This window comes from Mustelus asterias, chromosome 19 (assembly GCF_964213995.1).
Source record: "Mustelus asterias chromosome 19, sMusAst1.hap1.1, whole genome shotgun sequence".
Classification (NCBI taxonomy): Eukaryota; Metazoa; Chordata; class Chondrichthyes; order Carcharhiniformes; family Triakidae; genus Mustelus; species Mustelus asterias.
Window position 1 is genome coordinate 85,437,582 of NC_135819.1, and position 17,903 is coordinate 85,455,484.

Below are 17,903 nucleotides of genomic sequence, written 5' to 3' on the forward strand. Positions count from 1 at the left end.
ACTTGTCTTGACTTCAGATACCTCTTCATAATATACAAATTGGAAACCACTTTGGCAGTGTCTTTCAGGTCCTCCTTTGGGATTTGGACAGCTGGACATTTACTATTTGCCATGCCATAACACTGTGAAGTGTTAATGCAGTTCTTTCTTTGATGATACTTCTGGTTATCTCATGGATATATATTTGATGCCATTTCAGAGGAGAATGAGTTGTTCTCTTTCATTTGTTATCAAAAATAATTAGGAGGATTACTGGCCAATAGGTGAAAGTGCATCCCTATCCAATGAGGTGCACCCTCATTCCAGAACGAAGAAAATGCTTTGTGGTTCCAGCATTGTTAGGGAAATGGAAGACAAGCTGAGACAGAAATAGTTACCTTCATGTTTTTAAATGTTTTCAGTCTTAAATGTAATATTGCAATAAACAAGATTCTGAGATACAATTTTGGGTTTTGGGGCCAAGCAATTGGCTCTGAGTTGCCATGGTAACCAAATGTTTGTGCAGGAAACCTCTGACCTTGCCCGTCCCGGAGATCCTCGGAGCTGCTGCAGTAAATGCAGTTTTGGCTGAGCGCCAAATTCCCCACACTCACCGGCAGGGCAGGAACAAACAAGATTAGAGAATCCCGTACATAGTCGCAAGAGCCTCAGAGATCTTTCAGCCAATTGGTATCGTCTGACTAGATAATTTGAGTAACATGTTTTCAGAAGTAACTTTACATTAACACTGCACTGCGTTACTGTGAAAATCCCCTAGTTGCCACACTCCGGCGCCTGTTCGGGTACACTGAGGGAGAATTTACAGAGAACATAGAACAGTACAGCACAGAACAGGCCCTTCGGCCCACGATGTTGTGCCGAGCTTTATCTGAAACCAAGATCAAGCTATCCCACTCCCTATCATCCTGGTGTGCTCCATGTGCCTATCCAATAACCGCTTAAATGTTCCTAAAGTGTCTGACTCCACTATCACTGCAGGCAGTCCATTCCACACACCAACCACTCTCTGCGTAAAGAACCTAGCTCTGATATCCTTCCTGTATCTCCCACCATGAACCCTATAGTTATGCCCCCTTGTAATAGCTCCATCCACCCGAGGAAATAGTCTTTGAACGTTCACTCTATCTATCCCCTTCATCATTTTATAAACCTCTATTAAGTCTCCCCTCAGCCTCCTCCGCTCCAGAGAGAACAGCCCTAACTCCCTCAACCTTTCCTCAAAAGACCTACCCTCCAAACCAGGCAGCATCCTGGTAAATCTCCTCTGCACTCTTTCCAGCGCTTCCACATCCTTCTTATAGTGAGGTGACCAGAACTGCACACAATATTCCAAATGTGGTCTCACCAAGGTCCTGTACAGTTGCAGCATAACCCCACGGCTCTTAAACTCCAACCCCCTGTTAATAAAAGCTAACACACTCTAGGCCTTCTTCACAGCTCTATCCACTTGAGTGGCAACCTTTAGAGATCTGTGGATATGGACCCCAAGATCTCTCTGTTCCTCCACAGTCTTCAGAACCCTACCTTTGACCCTGTAATCCACATTTAAATTAGTCCTACCAAAATGAATCACCTCACATTTATCAGGGTTAAACTCCATTTGCCATTTTTCAGCCCAGCTTTGCATCCTATCTGTGTCTCTTTGCAGCCTACAAACGCCCTCCACCTCATCCACTACTCCACCAATTTTGGTGTCATCAGCAAATTTACTGATCCACCCTTCAGCCCCCTCCTCTAAATCATTAATAAAAATCACAAAGAGCAGAGGACCAAGCACTGATCCCTGTGGCACTCCGCTAGCAACCTGCCTCCAGTCTGAAAATTTTCCATCCACCACCACCCTCTGTCTTCGATCAGATAGCCAGTTACCTATCCAATCGGCCAACTTTCCCTCTATCCCACACCTCCTTACTTTCATCATAAGCCGACCATGGGGGACCTTATCAAACGCCTTACTAAAATCCATGTATATGACATCAACTGCCCTACCTTCATCAACACACTTGGTTACCTCCTCAAAAAATTCAATCAAATTTGTGAGGCACGACTTGCCCTTCACGAATCCGTGCTGACTATCCCGGATTAATCTGCATCTTTCTAAATGGTCGTAAATCCCATCCCTAAGGACCTTTTCCATCAATTTACCAACCAATTTAGCAGGCCAATGCACCTAACCAGCGCGTCTTTCGGACTGCGGTGACCAGAACTGCACACAATACTCCAGCTGTGGCCTCACCAAAGTTCTATACAACTCCAAAATGACATCCCTGCTTTTGTAATCTATGCCTCAATTGATAAAGGAAAGTGTCCCGTATGCCTTTTTCACCACCCTACTAACATGCCCTCCTGTCTACAGAGATCGGTGGACAAACATGCCAAAGTCCCTTTGTTTCACAGAACTTCCTCATGTCAATCCATTCATTGAGTACTTTCTTGTCAAATTACTCCTTCCAAAGTGTATCACTTCATACTTTTCAGGGTTAAATTCCATCTGCCACTTATCTGCCCATTTGACTATTCCGTCAATATCTTCTTGTAGCCCAAGACACTCCGCCTCACAGTTAACCACCCGGCCAATCTTTGTGTCACTCACAAACCTACTAATCCAACCTCCCACATAGTTATCTATGTCGCTTATATAAATGACATAAAAATAGGGGACTCAACACGGATCCCTGTGTTATGTCTCTGGACACTGGCTTCCAGTCACTAAAGTAGCCTAAAGCAGCCTTCGATCACCCTCTGTCTCCTACAACTGAGCCAATTTTGAATCCACTTTGTCAAATTACCCTGTATCCCATGTGAATTTATCTTCTTTACAAGTCTCCCATGTAGGACCTTGTCAAAGGCTTTGCTGAAATCCATATAAACTACATCGACTGCACGACCCTTATCTACACACTTGGGCACCTCCTCAAAAAATTCAATCAGATTTGTTAGGCATGACCTCCCTCTGATGAAGCCATGCTGACTATCCCTGATCAAGCTTTGACTTTCCAATGGAGAGAGATGCTCTACTTCAGAAGTTTCTCCAATAGTTTCCCAACCACTGACATGAGACTCATTGGTCTGTAGTTCCCTGGTTTTTCTCCAAAACCCTTCTTAAATAGCGGAACCACATTAGCTGTTCTCCAGACATCTGGTGTCTCCCCCATGATGTGGAGATGCCGGTGTTGGACTGGGGTAAGCACAGTAAGAAGTTTCACATCACCAGGTTAAAGTCCAACAGGTTTATTTGGTAGCACATCCACAAGCTTTCGGAGCACTGCCCCTTCATCAGGGTGAGTGGGAGTTCTGTTCACAAACAGGGCATATTTAGATACAAACTCAATTTACAAACTCAGTTTACAGGAATGTGAGTCTTTACAGGTGATCAAGTCTTAAAGGTACAGGCAATGTGAGTGGAGAGAGGGTTAAGCACAGGTTAAAGAGATGTGTTTAGTCTCTAGCCAGGACAGTTAGTGAGATTTAGTGAGACCTAGTGAGACCCCCACGACTTGCCTGGACTTGCAAAATCTCATTAACTGTCCCGTCTGGAGACAATACACATCTCTTTAACCTGTGCTTAACGCTCTCTCCACTCACATTGTCTGTACCTTTAAGACTTGATTACCTGTAAAGACTCGCATTCCAACCATTATTTTGTAAATTGAGTTTGTGTCTTTATATGCCCTGTTTGTGAACAGAACTCCCACTCACCTGATGAAGGGGCAGTGCTCCAAAAGCTTGTGGCTTGTGCTACCAAATAAACCTGTTGGACTTTAACCTGGTGTTGTGAGACATCTTACTGTGTTTACCCCATGGCCAGACAGGAATTGAAAATTTGGGTCAGAGCCCCTGCAATCTCCTCCCTTGCCTCCCACAGCAGCCTGGGGCACAGTTCATCTGGACCTAGAGATTTATCCACTTTTAAGGCTGCCAACACCTCCAATACAAAGTTGTCCTCTGAACTTTGTCTTTACTCAGAATCTATGTGATTTGTCCTGCATGGATAAGACATTCAGTTGGAACTCTTCATCATGTTTATGGACGTTCGATTCTTCACAGTTGTAAATTCATTTCATAGAACGCAACGTGTTCTTCTTGTTGAAGGTACCAGATTCTTCTCCTGAATATTCTTCTCGATGGTCTCACCCATCTAGCTCTTGCTATGTGATCCATTTTGCCACAATTCTTGCATTGACTATTCTTGCTCCAGCATTCATTCTCTGAATGGACCTGTTGCCACATCTGTGACATGCTTGTTGCTGTTTTATTTTCCTATGGGCAGTTCCCAACTTGTGGATATTCATTCCTGCACCAAATTATGAGGCTTTTTTAGCAGCCAGTTCATCAACACTGTGATTTCTACTGCTGTCTTTTAACTTCAGGAAGCAATCTTCTTTGGATAGCCTCATTTTGGAGTCCACAAACTAGATGATCTTCGAATGATTCACCATCTCAGTGTTGTGCCAGCCTTCTGAGCAATGCTTTTGCAATCCATTCTATTCCATCAGTGGAACCTGAACCGTTCTGTGATGATCTATGGCTTTGGAGAGTAATGCTCTTCAAGAATCTTTGTCAAGTCATTATAAATTTTGGTTCCTGGCCTTGTTGATGAACCAAATTTTGGATCAAATTGAAGATTTTACTTCCTATTTTACTAAGAAAAGCTGGTATGAGTAACTCATCTGCAACCTTATTCGCTTGTACAAAGTACAGAAAATGCTCTGCATACGAACTCCATGATTCATTTTCTTCATTGAAAGGACACATGGATCTTAATTGATCCAGCATTTCTCTTGCAGGCACAGCAACTTGAGTTTGCTTCTATATATAATTCGTTATTGTCGTCCCAGTACTCCTTTTTTTGCCCTAGATACTGTTGACTTGATGTATTTTCTTTTCAAATTACCCACAGACAGCAATGCATCCCTTCTTTGTTAAATATTCCAGATGTCTGGAACCTCAGTCTTCTCTTATTGGGAAAAGACCCTCTTTTAAAATCCCACAGAGAACTTCCATCGTTTTTGTGCAGTAAGTCTTCCGTTCTGCTGCTACACACTACGATACATGTGTGGACCCTGCAACTTAGAGGAGTCTACCCAATCTTTAAGAAATACAATTTTTTTCCCATTCTTTCTCTTACCTGGTCTTCCTTTGCTGACACTTCAGTTTTTAATTCTGTTAGTTTTCCCCAGTCTTCTGATATTTGATATGTGAGGACGCATTGCATTCTTTGTTCTACTTTGGACCTTTTCTCAATTAAACATCCTCCCACTCATCACCAGTTTTCTTTTTGTAATTTGCTATTTATGTTCAGCGTTGTGGGCTTTAAACAAAAATAAAAGATGTGGTTTGCACACAGAGAGTCAAAGTAACAACAAGATGTTTATTGCAGGAGCTGTTGCTGGTACCCAGTGAAAAATGAAACTAAACAGGAGCCTGTAAAAAGGCTGGCACTCAAAGCAATCATGCAACCACTTAAATATATAACATGGTTGAATGGTGATGCACAGGTTGCATGTAATCTTTGAGAATTAGCAATTGAACCTCAGAGCTCTGGTCCAATGGTGCTTACTGTTCCTTAATTATTGATTTGACCTGTTTGAATTTTTTGTGTCTAAAATCTGACCTTAGCTGGATGAATCCTCAATCTGAGCACCAAGATTTATTGGCATTAGAAGCTTACAATCTTTGCATGTTGATGGGGATTTCATAAATATCAGACAAAGGATAGATCTGCTTCACTAACTTACTGCCCAGAGAGTGAAGCCACAGATCTATTCCCTGATGTCTGTTTGACCTGAGTGATGCTTTGAGTCTGAAATCATGAACTGCTTTTCCCTGTAAAGAAGGCAGATGTACTGGAGAAAGGCCCATCTCACAGACCACTTTCATATTTCTGTTTGAGAGTAACGTTAACTCTAGTTACTGTCAGGGATGAACTGTGTGATGACTGGAAAGCAGAAAATAAATGGTTTGAAATAACTAACAGCTGAATTATCTGATCACCAATGTTTGTTTTCCCAGAGATGCATGTAGCCACCATTGAGAAATCCCAGAGCAGTCCCGTGAGCTCAAAATCATCTTCAGAAGGACATTTACGTTCTCATGGACCATCTCGAAGTCAAAGCAAAAGCAGTGTGACTCAGACCCACCTGGAAGATGCTGGGGCAGCCATTGCTGCAGCGGAAGCAGCCGTGCAGCAGCTCAGACTGCAGCCAAGTAAACGACGCCAATAACTTCCTCAGCATGGCAGCTTAACGTTCATCTGTTGCCTTTTGTCTTCGCTCCCTTAACTTTCCGAATCTCTCTCACTCCAGTTTTCTTCCGTTCTCTCTCACTGTTTGCACCATTTGCTCACTGTACGTAGTCGGCCCCTCTTTGTGTTGTTGTATTTATATATCACTGATCACTTTCCTATAACGGTGATTTTAATTTGGGATAAGGCAGTGAAACTGGCTGTTCCTGTACCGTGAGCCCCTTCACCCACACAATATGTTGTGTCTCTCTGGATTTGAACTAAATACCATGTGGGTAACACAAACCTATACACCAATGTTTCATTGCTTTTGTTGGTCATCACGATCATATCTGTTAGTCATTCTTTTGGTTAATGCACCCCCTTAGCTTAATTTTAATCATGTTATTTTCTCCTTGCCCTTGAATGTTTCCAGTCACATGCTAATCAGGTGACCTGCTACCAGACCACTGGAAGTGACATTCTGAGCAAAGGGGTGGCCAAGAACTGCCCATGATTCTTACACTGAAGTTGCTCTCTCTCTCTCTTATTTCCTGTTACCACAGAGGACCAGAAGATCCTGTGCTGGCAACTGTACACATGAACCCACATCCTATAATTACATGGGATGGCATGTATAATAATCATTAAAAGCATTTTTAAATTAGTTTTAAAAGTTTAGCTCATACAGATCAAACTCAAATAAGCACAAATTATGCAGAGCTTTGAGAATTTGCAGTGTGTGATGGAAAGGTGAATGGGTTGACAGTACCTTAAAAGATAAATCTTAATAAAAGCAACAGTTCACCTTACATAATACTTACAGCTGTGCATTTGACTTAATTGGCTAATTCCCTGCCAAATAAAACAGACCTTCTTGATACAGTTGGAGTGATCCAGTTGGTCTGTTCATAAAAGCACTTTTAATTAAATTCTATAATTCATCTTGGAAACAAATCTCGAGGAAAAATGACCAATTTGTCTTTTTTTGTTTAAAAATCTCGTTCAGAAAACAAGCCTAAGCTTTTTTTTAGGCTGTGTGTGATATGAACCTAGTTTCTTAAATTAATTGTGGATATTATAAGTTATTCTATGTCAAAGCAGAGCTTCCACAGTTTTGGCTCCAGTCCGTTAGTGCTGGAAGAAAAAGACAAAACTAACAGAACATGCATGATGGTGTGCATTATCAGTAAATGTAGGATTAGCGAAACGTTCTGCAGTACCTTGTGTATGTATGACCAATGCAACACAAATCTATTTAAAAAATAATACTGTGGATAACAACAATTTGCAATTATATAGCGCCATTAATGTAATAAGGCATCCCAAAGTGCTTCACAGGAGCATTAGAAAGCAAGGTAGGACACACAGACACTTAATATTGGGAGAGAGTGCAGAGAAGGTTTACCAGGATGTTGCCTGGTATGGAGGGTCTTAGCTATGAGGAGAGATTGGGTAGACTGGGGTTATTCTCCTTGGAAAGACGGAGAATGAGGGGAGATCTAATAGAGGTATACAAGATTATGAAGGATATAGATAGGGTGAACAGTGGGAAGCTTTTTCCCAGGTCGGAGGTGACGATCATGAGGGGTCACGGGCTCAAGCTGAGAGGGGCGAAGTATAACTCAGATATCAGAGGGACATTTTTTACACAGAGGGTGATGGGGGCCTGGAATACGCTGCCAAGTAGGGTGGTGGAGGCAGGCACGCTGACATCGTTTAAGACTTACCTGGATAGTCACATGAGCAGCCTGGAAATGGAGGGATACAAACGATTGGTCTAGTTGGACCAAGGAGCGGCACAGACTTGAAGGGCCGAAGGGCCTGTTTCCTGTGCTGTACTGTTCTTTGTTCTTTGTTTGTTCTTTGTATGACCAAATATTTAGCCAAAGAGATATGTTTCAATGATTACTGTAAGGAAAAGCGAGGTGAGTAGATGAGGCATGGGGAGGGCATTTCAGAGCCTGGCCAACAATGAGGGAGCAATTAAGATCAGGAATGCTCCAGTGAACGGAGTTAGAGAGGTGCAGATAATTTAGAGGGTTGTGAGGCTGGAGGAGGTTGCAGAGATAGGGAGGTTTGTGGGGCTGGAGGAGGTTACAGAGATAGGGAGGTTTGTGGGGCTGGAGGAGGTTACAGAGATAGGGAGGGTTGTGGGGGGCTGGAGGAGGTTACAGAGATAGGGAGGTTTGTGGGGCTGGAGGAGGTTACAGAGATAGGGAGGGTTGTGGGGCTGGAGGAGGTTGCAGAGATAGGGAGGTTTGTGGGGCTGGAGGAGGTTACAGAGATAGGGAGGTTTGTGGGGCTGGAGGAGGTTACAGAGATAGGGAGGGTTGTGGGGGGCTGGAGGAGGTTACAGAGATAGGGAGGTTTGTGGGGCTGGAGGAGGTTACAGAGATAGGGAGGGGTGTTGGGGCTGGAGGTGGTTACAGAGATGGAAAGGGTGTAGGGGCTGGAGGAGGTTACAGAGATAGGAAGGGGTATAGGTGCTGGAGAAGGTTACAGAGATAGGGAGGGAGTGTAGGGGATGGAGGAGATTACAGAGATAGTGAGGGTTGTGGGGGGGGGCAGGAGGAAATTACAGAGATAGGGAGGGTTGTTGGGGCTGGAGGAGGTTACAGAGCTAGGGAGGGGTGTAGGGGCTGGAGGAGATTACAGAGATAGGGAGGGTTGTGGGGGTGGAGGAGGTTACGGAGATAGGGAGGGGTGTAGGGGCTGGAGGAGATTACAGAGATAGGGAGGGTTGTCGGGGTGGAGGAGGTTACGGAGATCGGGAGGGGTGTAAGGGCTGGAGGAGGTTACAGAAATAAGGAGGGTTGTGGGGGGCTGGAGGAGGTTACAGAGATAGGGAGGATTGTGAGAGGGGCTGGAGGAGATTGCAGAGATAGGGAGGATTGTGGGGGGCTGGAGGAGGTTACAGAGATAGGGAGGGGTGTGGGGCTGGTGGAGGTTACAGAGATAGGGAGGGGTGTGGGGCTGGTGGAGGTTACAGAGATAGGGAGGGGTGTAAGGGCTGGAGGAGGTTACAGAAATAGGGAGGAGTGTGGGGCTGGAGGAGGTTACAGAAATAGGGAGGAGTGTGGGGCTGGAGGAGGTTTCAGAGACAGGGAGGGGTGTAGGGGATGGAGGAGGTTACAGAGATAGGGAGCGTTGAGGCCATGGAAGGATTTCAAAATGAGGATGAGAATTTTAAAATCAAAATGTTTCCTATCTGAGAGTCAATCAAGCACAGAGGTGATGGGCGAACAGGGTGTTGTGAATGTGAGGCCGGCCATGAACACATTAGGACAATCAGGTTCAAGATAACAAATGGAATGGGTGTAGCAATGAGATGAGGTGGGGAAGTGGAATGTTGGCAATGGGGGGTCTTAGTGATGGTGCAGACCCCAACACTGTTAATTACATTGCTCCACAAAAAAAAACCAAAGCTTAACATATCATTCCACTGAAATGTATCGTTATATCTCTGTGATTATTTGTTCATCCAAATCGTGTTTATTATGCTTCATGTTTATGTATAAATCGAGAAAAGCACAGCTGCATTCTAAAACAAGGCAGGCCGGGTGTACGCTTTCCTATTATTATGGCCAGTTGTAGAATGGAATTCATATGATGAAAATATGGATCCCACTATTCAAACATGATCCTTAATAACAGATTCACAGCATTAAATTATCTGTTTTTATTCATTATACCGCTTGCAGGTTAGCATTGTATAATTAATTCATTACATGTACAGATATCATCAGTAGTTTAAAAACTCCACTTCTACTGCACAGGAGTCATCATTAAAATCAGATCATCATTATGCTCTATAATACACTTAATTACAGGACCTACAGACTGAGTTCATAGAAAAATAAGGTTCCATTCCACCAGAGTTTTTAAGAATGCTTTTTGACTGTATTATTGTTTACAGCTCTGAATTCTGTCTGTGGGATTCTTGTGGTCAACTTTCCACATCACAGTAATTTTTGGCCAAATTAAGTGTAATCAAGTCTTGGCAAAGGAACTGGCCAGTTTTGACTCCTTAATGCTTTGCATGATGTGTCTCTTTTTGGTGTTTACACAACTTATTTAAATAGAACACTTCTGTTTGCATGAAAAACACTTAAGCTGGTTCCATCTGAGGATACATACTCTGGGTTTCCATTTCACCCACACTGCCACAGCACATAAAAGCGGTCAGGCTCAGAATCATGCCAAGAAGCACAGACACAGCATTGCAGGCGTCCCTATTCAAAGAACTCAGTCTGACAATCTGCCTTCACTAGCAAATGAGAACAAAGACCAAAGCCAGCTTGCCATAAGGAAGGTGATGTCGGAAGGATCACCCAAGCCTGAAGGAGGTAAGGAGATCAACAGTATTCACCATTTTTATCATTCTCTGCATTACCTGGCAGGTGGCAATGAATTGTCAGTATTTCTGAATTGAGTTGAATTGAATTGTTGATTTAAAACATTCATCTTACTTCAACAATCTCCCCTAAACTAGAGATGAAATTGCAGATGTTATGTTGGTGATGACTTGTCAACATATTTCAGATTGTTTTCTCCTACCATTTACTGCTCCAGTCTCCTCTATTCTGACAAAGAGGTGAAATGGTTTACAGCAGATAGCTTTGTGATATTTGCCATTACTTCATTAACTACAATGAAATGTGAAAGTATAACCTGATATGGAGTCCCCTGCCTTTGATTTGCCCACCACTGTTTTGTCTTTGTTGATTATCTCTTACATTCTGTGGTATCCCGAGTAATCTCAGTAAGTAGTCTCACAACAGCAGGTTAAAGTCCAACAAGTTTATTTGGTAGCACTTTGGTTGGACTTTAACCTGATGTTGTGAGACTACTTATTGTGCCTGCCCCAGTCCAACACCGGCAATTCCACATCATACCAAGTAATCTGACCTTGATGGTCAGATGGGATTGAGATTTTCCCACCAATCTCTTCAGTGTGCCACTGGTTTTGTGAATTGTCTCACACCTCGTTCACTTTGTGTTACTTTTAAACAAAGTTTAGTTCATCTGCATAATTTTACTTTCATTCCAGTAATTTCAGAAAAATGCCGATTAATATGTGAAAATAAATTGTATCTATTTATAACTTGCCATGTTTGCAAGAAATCACTGAGTGAAATGTCTCTCTGAAGCTTGGTATGTCAGTATGAAGTCGGTTTACTGTGACAAAGCAAATGGATTTCACAAAGAGAGACATCTTCCATGTTGCTTTAATTAATGAGATATTTATTTTGGTGCAAAGTGCAGATCAAGAAGGCAACAGACTCAATCAATTTTGATGATTGGACTCCATTAGTGTTGAACAAATGATATACTGGCACAAGCCATGCTGTTTATTGGCAGCTAAACATTTAAGAGGGTAAAATATCTGGGGAGCAGCCATTAAGTACAGGCCTGCAACACCTTAAAGAGAAAGGGCAAGAAAACAGGAACAGGTCATTTCAGGATTGGAGAAATGGAAAAATGGCAAGGAATTGATGTCGATGAAGCCTCCAGAATATAAACTTCCAAATAAATCAAAGTAGGCCGGATAAAAGCTCTGACAAAGGGTCAGCTAGACTCGAAGCATTGGTTTTCCACAGACACTGTCAGACCTGCTGAGATTTTCCAGCATTTTCTGTTTTTGTGTCAAAGTAGTCCAGACCCACTTCAAGCTATTACTGCAGCGAACATAAATTGGCCGGGTCTGTGACGACAAGACTTTAAAAAGGAATTATCAAGTTATCCATGTAAAATAATACATTCTCTTTGGGATTAATTGCCTGATTGTTCTGGGTGTTCTAAGGCCCGTGGTGAAATCCACACCCACTCTCAACAGGTATTTGTTTGGCTGAGCCTTCAGGAGAAGGCATCAGTTCCTCAAAACTTTCCCAGCCACAAGTTGCTGAATGTAGAACAGCTGCAGAAGTTGACCCAGAATAACCTTACTTGAACTTCCCAGTCCCGTATCTACAGTCGGGCCAGCAGAATTGAGTTCTGTTATGCTCCCCTGCCCCCAACAGCAACGTCTGAAAGGCCTTGCCATGCTGTGAACCTCTCTGACTCGATGCTTGGCAGAAAGGAAACAAAGAATAGGAATAAATGGGTATTTTTCCGAATGGCAGGCAGTGACTAGTGGGATACCACAGGGATTAGTGCTGGGACCTCAGCTATTCACAGTGTATATTAATGATTTGGGTGAGAGAAAATGTATTATCTCCAAATTTGCAGATGGCACAAAGTTGGGTGGGAGGGTGAGCTGTGAGGAGGATGCAGAGATGCTTCAGCGTGATTTGGACAGACTGAGTGTGTGGGCATCTGCATGGCAGGTGTAGTATAATGTGGATAAATGAGAGGTTATCCACTTTGGTAGCAATAATAGGAAGGCAGATTATTATTTGAATGGGAGTAAATTGAGCAAGGTGAGACCTTGGTGTCCTCATTGAAAGTAAGCGCGCAGGTACAGCAGGCAGTAAAGAAGGCAAATGGTATGTTGGCCTTTATAGCGAGAGGATCTGAGTATAGGGATAGGGATGTTTTGCTGCAATTGTATACAGGGCGTTTGTGAGGCCACACCTGGAATATTGTGTGCAGTTTTGGTGTCAACAAAGAACAAAGAACAATACAGCACAGGAACAGGCCCTTCGGCCCTCCAAGCCTGCGCCGCTCCCCGGTCCAGGATTGAATCCTGAATCCAGGATCCCCGCCCAATTTTCCAGCCTATCTACATACTAATATCCTATCCCCGAGCTGTCCCTCACAGCTATGATGCTTTGTTCATCACAACCTATTAACTCACCCCTACCCCCCCATTCCAGACCATGTGATCTCCAGGGAGAGGCGAAAACCCAGAGTGAAAACCCCAGGGCCAATATGGGGAAAAAAAAATCTGGGAAATTCCTCTCCGACCCCCTGAGGCGATCGAAACGAGTCCAGGAGATCACACTGGCCCTGATCGGAAAATGCTTCCCAACCCTATTCATTTCCACTTCCACGAACACCATATGAATTCCCTGCCCCCGAGACAGGTTCCCAACTATCCGCAGTCTCGCTCTGTACTGGCACCAGCAAGATGATCATAGAATGAAGCCTTGAAACGAGAAACAAAGAACAATTAGCCCGCGCCGCTCCCTGGTCCAAACTAGACCACTCTTTTGTATCCCTCCATTCCCACTCCATTCATATAGCTGTCTAGATAAGTCTTAAACGTTCCCAGTGTGTCCGCCTCCACCACCTTGCCCGGCAACCCATTCCAGGCCCCCACGACCCTCTGTGTAAAATATGTCCTTCTGATATCTGTGTTAAACCTCCCCCCCTTCACCTTGAACCTATGACCCCTCGTGAACGTCACCACTGACCCGGGGAAAAGCTTCCCACCGTTCACCCTATCTATGCCTTTCATAATTTTATACACCTCTATTAAGTCTCCCCTCATCCTCCGTCTTTCCAAGGAGAACAACCCCAGTTTCCCCAATCTCTCCTCATAACCAAGCCCCTCTATACCAGGCAACATCCTGGTAAACCTCCTCTGTACTCTCTCCAAAGCCTCCACGTCCTTCTGGTAGTGTGGCGACCAGAACTGGACGCAGTATTCCAAATGCGGCCGAACCAACGTTCTATACATCTGCAACATCAGACCCCAACTTTTATACTCTATGCCCCGTCCTATAAAGGCAAGCATGCCATATGCCTTCTTCACCACCTTCTCCACCTGTGACGTCACCTTCAAAGATCTGTGGACTTGCACACCCAGGTCCCTCTGCGTCTCTACACCCTTTATGGTTCTTCCATTTATCGTGTAGCTCCTCCCTACATTATTCCCACCAAAATGCAAATGCAATGTCCTCATCTGAGGAAGGATTGTCCTTGCTATTGAGGGAGTATAGCAAAGGTTTGCCAGGCTGATTCCTGGGATGGCAGGTCTGTCATATGAGGAGAGACTAGTCACTCAGGACTATATTCGCTGGAGTTTAGAAGAATGAAAGGGGATCTCATAGAAACTTACAAAATTCTAACAGGGTTAGACAGGGTTGATTCAGAAAAAATGTTCCCAATGGTGGGGGAGTCCAAAACTAGGCGTCATAGTTTGAGGATAATGGGTAAAACCTTTTGAAACTGAGTAAGGAAAAATTTCTTCATCCAGAGTGTGGTGAATGTGTTGAATTCACTATCACAGAAAGTTGTGGAGGCCAAAACTTTGTGTGATTTCAAGAAGAAATTAGATATAGCTCTTGGGGGCTAAAGGGAGTGAGGGATATGGGGGGAAGGGGATGTTCAGAATATTGAATTCTATGATTAGCCATGATCGAGATGAATGGCAGAGCAGGCTCGAAGGGCCGAATGGCCTACTCCTGTTTCCATGTTTGTATGAGCTTCAATGATAGTTGGATCTTTCTCTGGAGAATTGTTGTCTTGTTCCCATTCTGCAATTCACTTGTTGCACTTCATTTAGTCATTTATTATCATGTTGCCCACCTCCCAATGTCTGTCAGTGCCCTCCTCCCAGTGTCTGTCAGTGCCCTCCTCCCAGTGTCTGTCAGTGCCCTCCCAGTGTCTGTTAGTGCCCTCCTCCCAGTGTCTGTCAGTGACCTCCCAGTGTCTGTCAGTGCCCTCCTCCCAGTGTCTGTCAGTGCCCTCCTCCCAGTGTCTATGTCAGTGCCCTCCTCCCAGTGTCTGTCAGTGCTCTCCCAGTGTCTGTCAGTGCCCTCCTCCCAGTGTCTGTCAGTGACCTCCCAGTGTCTGTCAGTGCCCTCCTCCCAGTGTCTGTCAGTGCCCTCCTCCCAGTGTCTGTCAGTGCCCTCCTCCCAGTGTCTGTCAGTGCTCTCCCAGTGTCTGTCAGTGCCCTCCTCCCAGTGTCTGTCAGTGACCTCCCAGTGTCTGTCAGTGCCCTCCTCCCAGTGTCTGTCAGTGCCCTCCTCCCAGTGTCTGTCAGTGCCCTCCTCCCAGTGTCTGTCAGTGCCCTCCTCCCAGTGTCTGTCAGTGCCCTCCTCCCAGTGTCTGTCAGTGCCCTCCTCCCAGTGTCTGTCAGTGACCTCCCAGTGTCTCTCAGTGCCCTCCTTCCAGTGTCTGTCAGTGCCCTCCCAGTGTCTCTCAGTGCCCTCCTCCCAGTGTCTGTCAGTGACCTCCCAGTGTCTGTCAGTGCCCTCCTCCCTGCATTTCTAATACAAATGAAGGGTGAGAAATTAGGGTCCCAAACCAGTGTCCTCTGCTTGAACAGAGGGGAGTACAATAGGATGAGGGCAGAATTGGCTAATGTAGACTGGGAGCGCAGACTAGTTGGTAGGACAACTGAGCAACAGTGGCGGATTTTTAAGGCGATTCTTTTCAGTACTCAGCAAAAATATATTCCTGGGATAAAGAAGGAATGTAAGAAACGGGATAACCAGCCGTGGATAACTAAGGAAATAAAGGAGAGTATTAAATTAAAAAGCGATGCGTACAGAGTGGCCAAAACTAGTGGGGAATTAGAAGATTGGGAAAGCTTTAAAAAGCAACAAAGATCTACTCAGAAAGTGATAAAGAAAGGAAAGATAGATTATGAAACTAAACTAGCACAAAATATAAAAACTGATAGTAAAAGATTTTACAAATATATAAAAAGGAAAAGAGTAGCTAAAGTAAATGTTGGGCCCTTAGAAGACGAGAAGGGGGATTTAATAATGGGAAACGAGGAAATGGCCGAGGCCTTAAACAAGTTTTTTGTGTCGGTCTTCACAGTGGAGGACACAAATAGCTTACCGAAAATTGACGGTTGTGGGACTGTTGGGGGTGAGGTCCTTAAAACGATTACTATTACTAAAGAGGTAGTGCTTCGTAGGCCAATGGGACTAAAGGTAGACAAGTCCCCGGGCCCGGATGGAATGCATCCCAGGGTACTGAAAGAAATGGCAGAAGTAATAGCAGATGCGTTGGTTGTAATTTATCAAACTTCTCTGGACTCTTGGGAAGTGCCGGCTGATTGGAAAACAGCTAATGTGACGCCACTGTTTAAAAAAGGAGGTAGACAAAAGGCGGGTAACTACAGGCCGGTTAGCTTAACGTCCGTAGTTGGGAAATTGCTGGAATCCATCATTAAAGAAGAAATAGCAGGACACCTGGAAAAAAATGGTTCGATCAAGCAGACGCAGCATGGATTCATCAAGGGAAAGTCGTGTTTGACAAATTTACTGGATTTATATGAAGATGTAACGAGTGCGGTTGACAGAGGGGAACCGGTGGATGTGGTGTTTTTAGATTTCCAGAAGGCATTCGATAAGGTGCCTCACAAAAGGTTGCTGCAGAAGATTGGGGTACACGGAGTTGGGCGTAAAGTGTTAGCGTGGATTGAGGATTGGCTATCTTACAGGAAGCAGAGAGTTGGAATAAATGGGTGCTTTTCTGCTTGGCAGTTGGTGACTAGTGGATCGGTGCAGGGATCGGTGCTGGGGCCTCAACTATTTACCATTTACATAGACGATCTGGAGGAGGGAACCGAGTGTAGGGTAACAAAGTTTGCAGATGACACAAAGATGAGTGGGATAGCGAATTACGTGGAGGATGCAGAAAGTCTGCAGAGAGATTTGGATAGGCTAAGTGAGTGGGCGAGGATCTGGCAGATGGAGTATAACGTTGACGCGTGTGAGGTTATCCGCTTTGGAAGGAATAATAGTAAAATGGACTATTATTTAAATGGTGAAAAATTACAACATGCTACTGTGCAGAGGGATCTGGGGGTCCTTGTGCATGAATTGCAAAAACTCAGTTTGCAGGTGCAGCAGGTGATCAAGAAGGTAAATGGAATGTTGGCCTTTATCGCGAAGGGGATGGAGTATAAAAGCAGGGAGGTCTTGCTGCAATTGTACAAGGTACTGGTGAGGCCGCAGCGAGAGTACTGTGTGCAATTTTGGTTCCCTTATTTGCAAAAGGATATATTGGCCTTGGAGGGAGTACAGAGAAGGTTCACCAGGTTGATACCGGAGATGAGGGGGTTAGCTTATGAGGAGAGATTGAGTAGATTGGGCCTGTATTCGTTGGAGTTTAGAAGGCTGAGGGGAGAACTTATAGAGGCATATAAGATAATGAAGGGGCTAGACAGGGTAGAGGTAGAGTGATTCTTTCCACTTAGAAAGAAACAAGAACTAGAGGACACGGTTGCAAAATAAGAGGGAGTCAGTTTAGAACAGAGTTGAGGAGGAACTTCTTCTCTCAGAGGATAGTGAATCTCTGGAATTCTCTGCCCAGTGAAGCAGTGGAGGCTACCTCGTTAAATATGTTTAAGTCACAGGTAGATAGATTTCTGATCAATAAGGGAATTAAGGGTTATGGGGAGCGGGTGGGTAAGTGGAACTAAACCACTATCAGATCAGCCATGATCTTATTGAATGGCGGGGCAGGCTCGAGGGGCTAGATGGCCTACTCCTGCTCCTATTTCTTATGTTCTTATGTCCCAGTGTCTGTCAGTGCCCTCCTCCCAGTGTCTCTCAGTGCCCTCCTCCCAGTGTCTGTCAGTGCCCTCCTCCCAGTGTCTCTCAGTGCCCTCCTCCCAATGTCTCTCAGTGCCCTCCTCCCAATGTCTCTCAGTGCCCTCCTTCCAGTGTCTGTCAGTGCCCTCCTTCCAGTGTCTGTCAGTGCCCTCCTTCCAGTGTCTGTCAGTGCCCTCCTTCCAGTGTCTGTCAGTGCCCTCCTTCCAGTGTCTGTCGGT

The 17,903-nt window shown here is 44.6% G+C and overlaps 1 protein-coding gene across 1 annotated transcript in view; it reads left to right on the top strand.

Annotated features, from left to right (window-relative positions):
• The window catches only part of LOC144507517 (protein piccolo-like), a 351,797-nt gene that overhangs the window by 239,093 nt on the left and 94,801 nt on the right, over positions 1-17,903 (top strand). The window contains exons 17-18 of the mRNA XM_078234644.1: positions 6,013-6,207; positions 7,429-7,434. Of these exons, the coding sequence (XP_078090770.1) occupies positions 6,013-6,207; positions 7,429-7,434 (201 nt within the window). The remainder of the gene's footprint in view (positions 1-6,012; positions 6,208-7,428; positions 7,435-17,903) is intronic.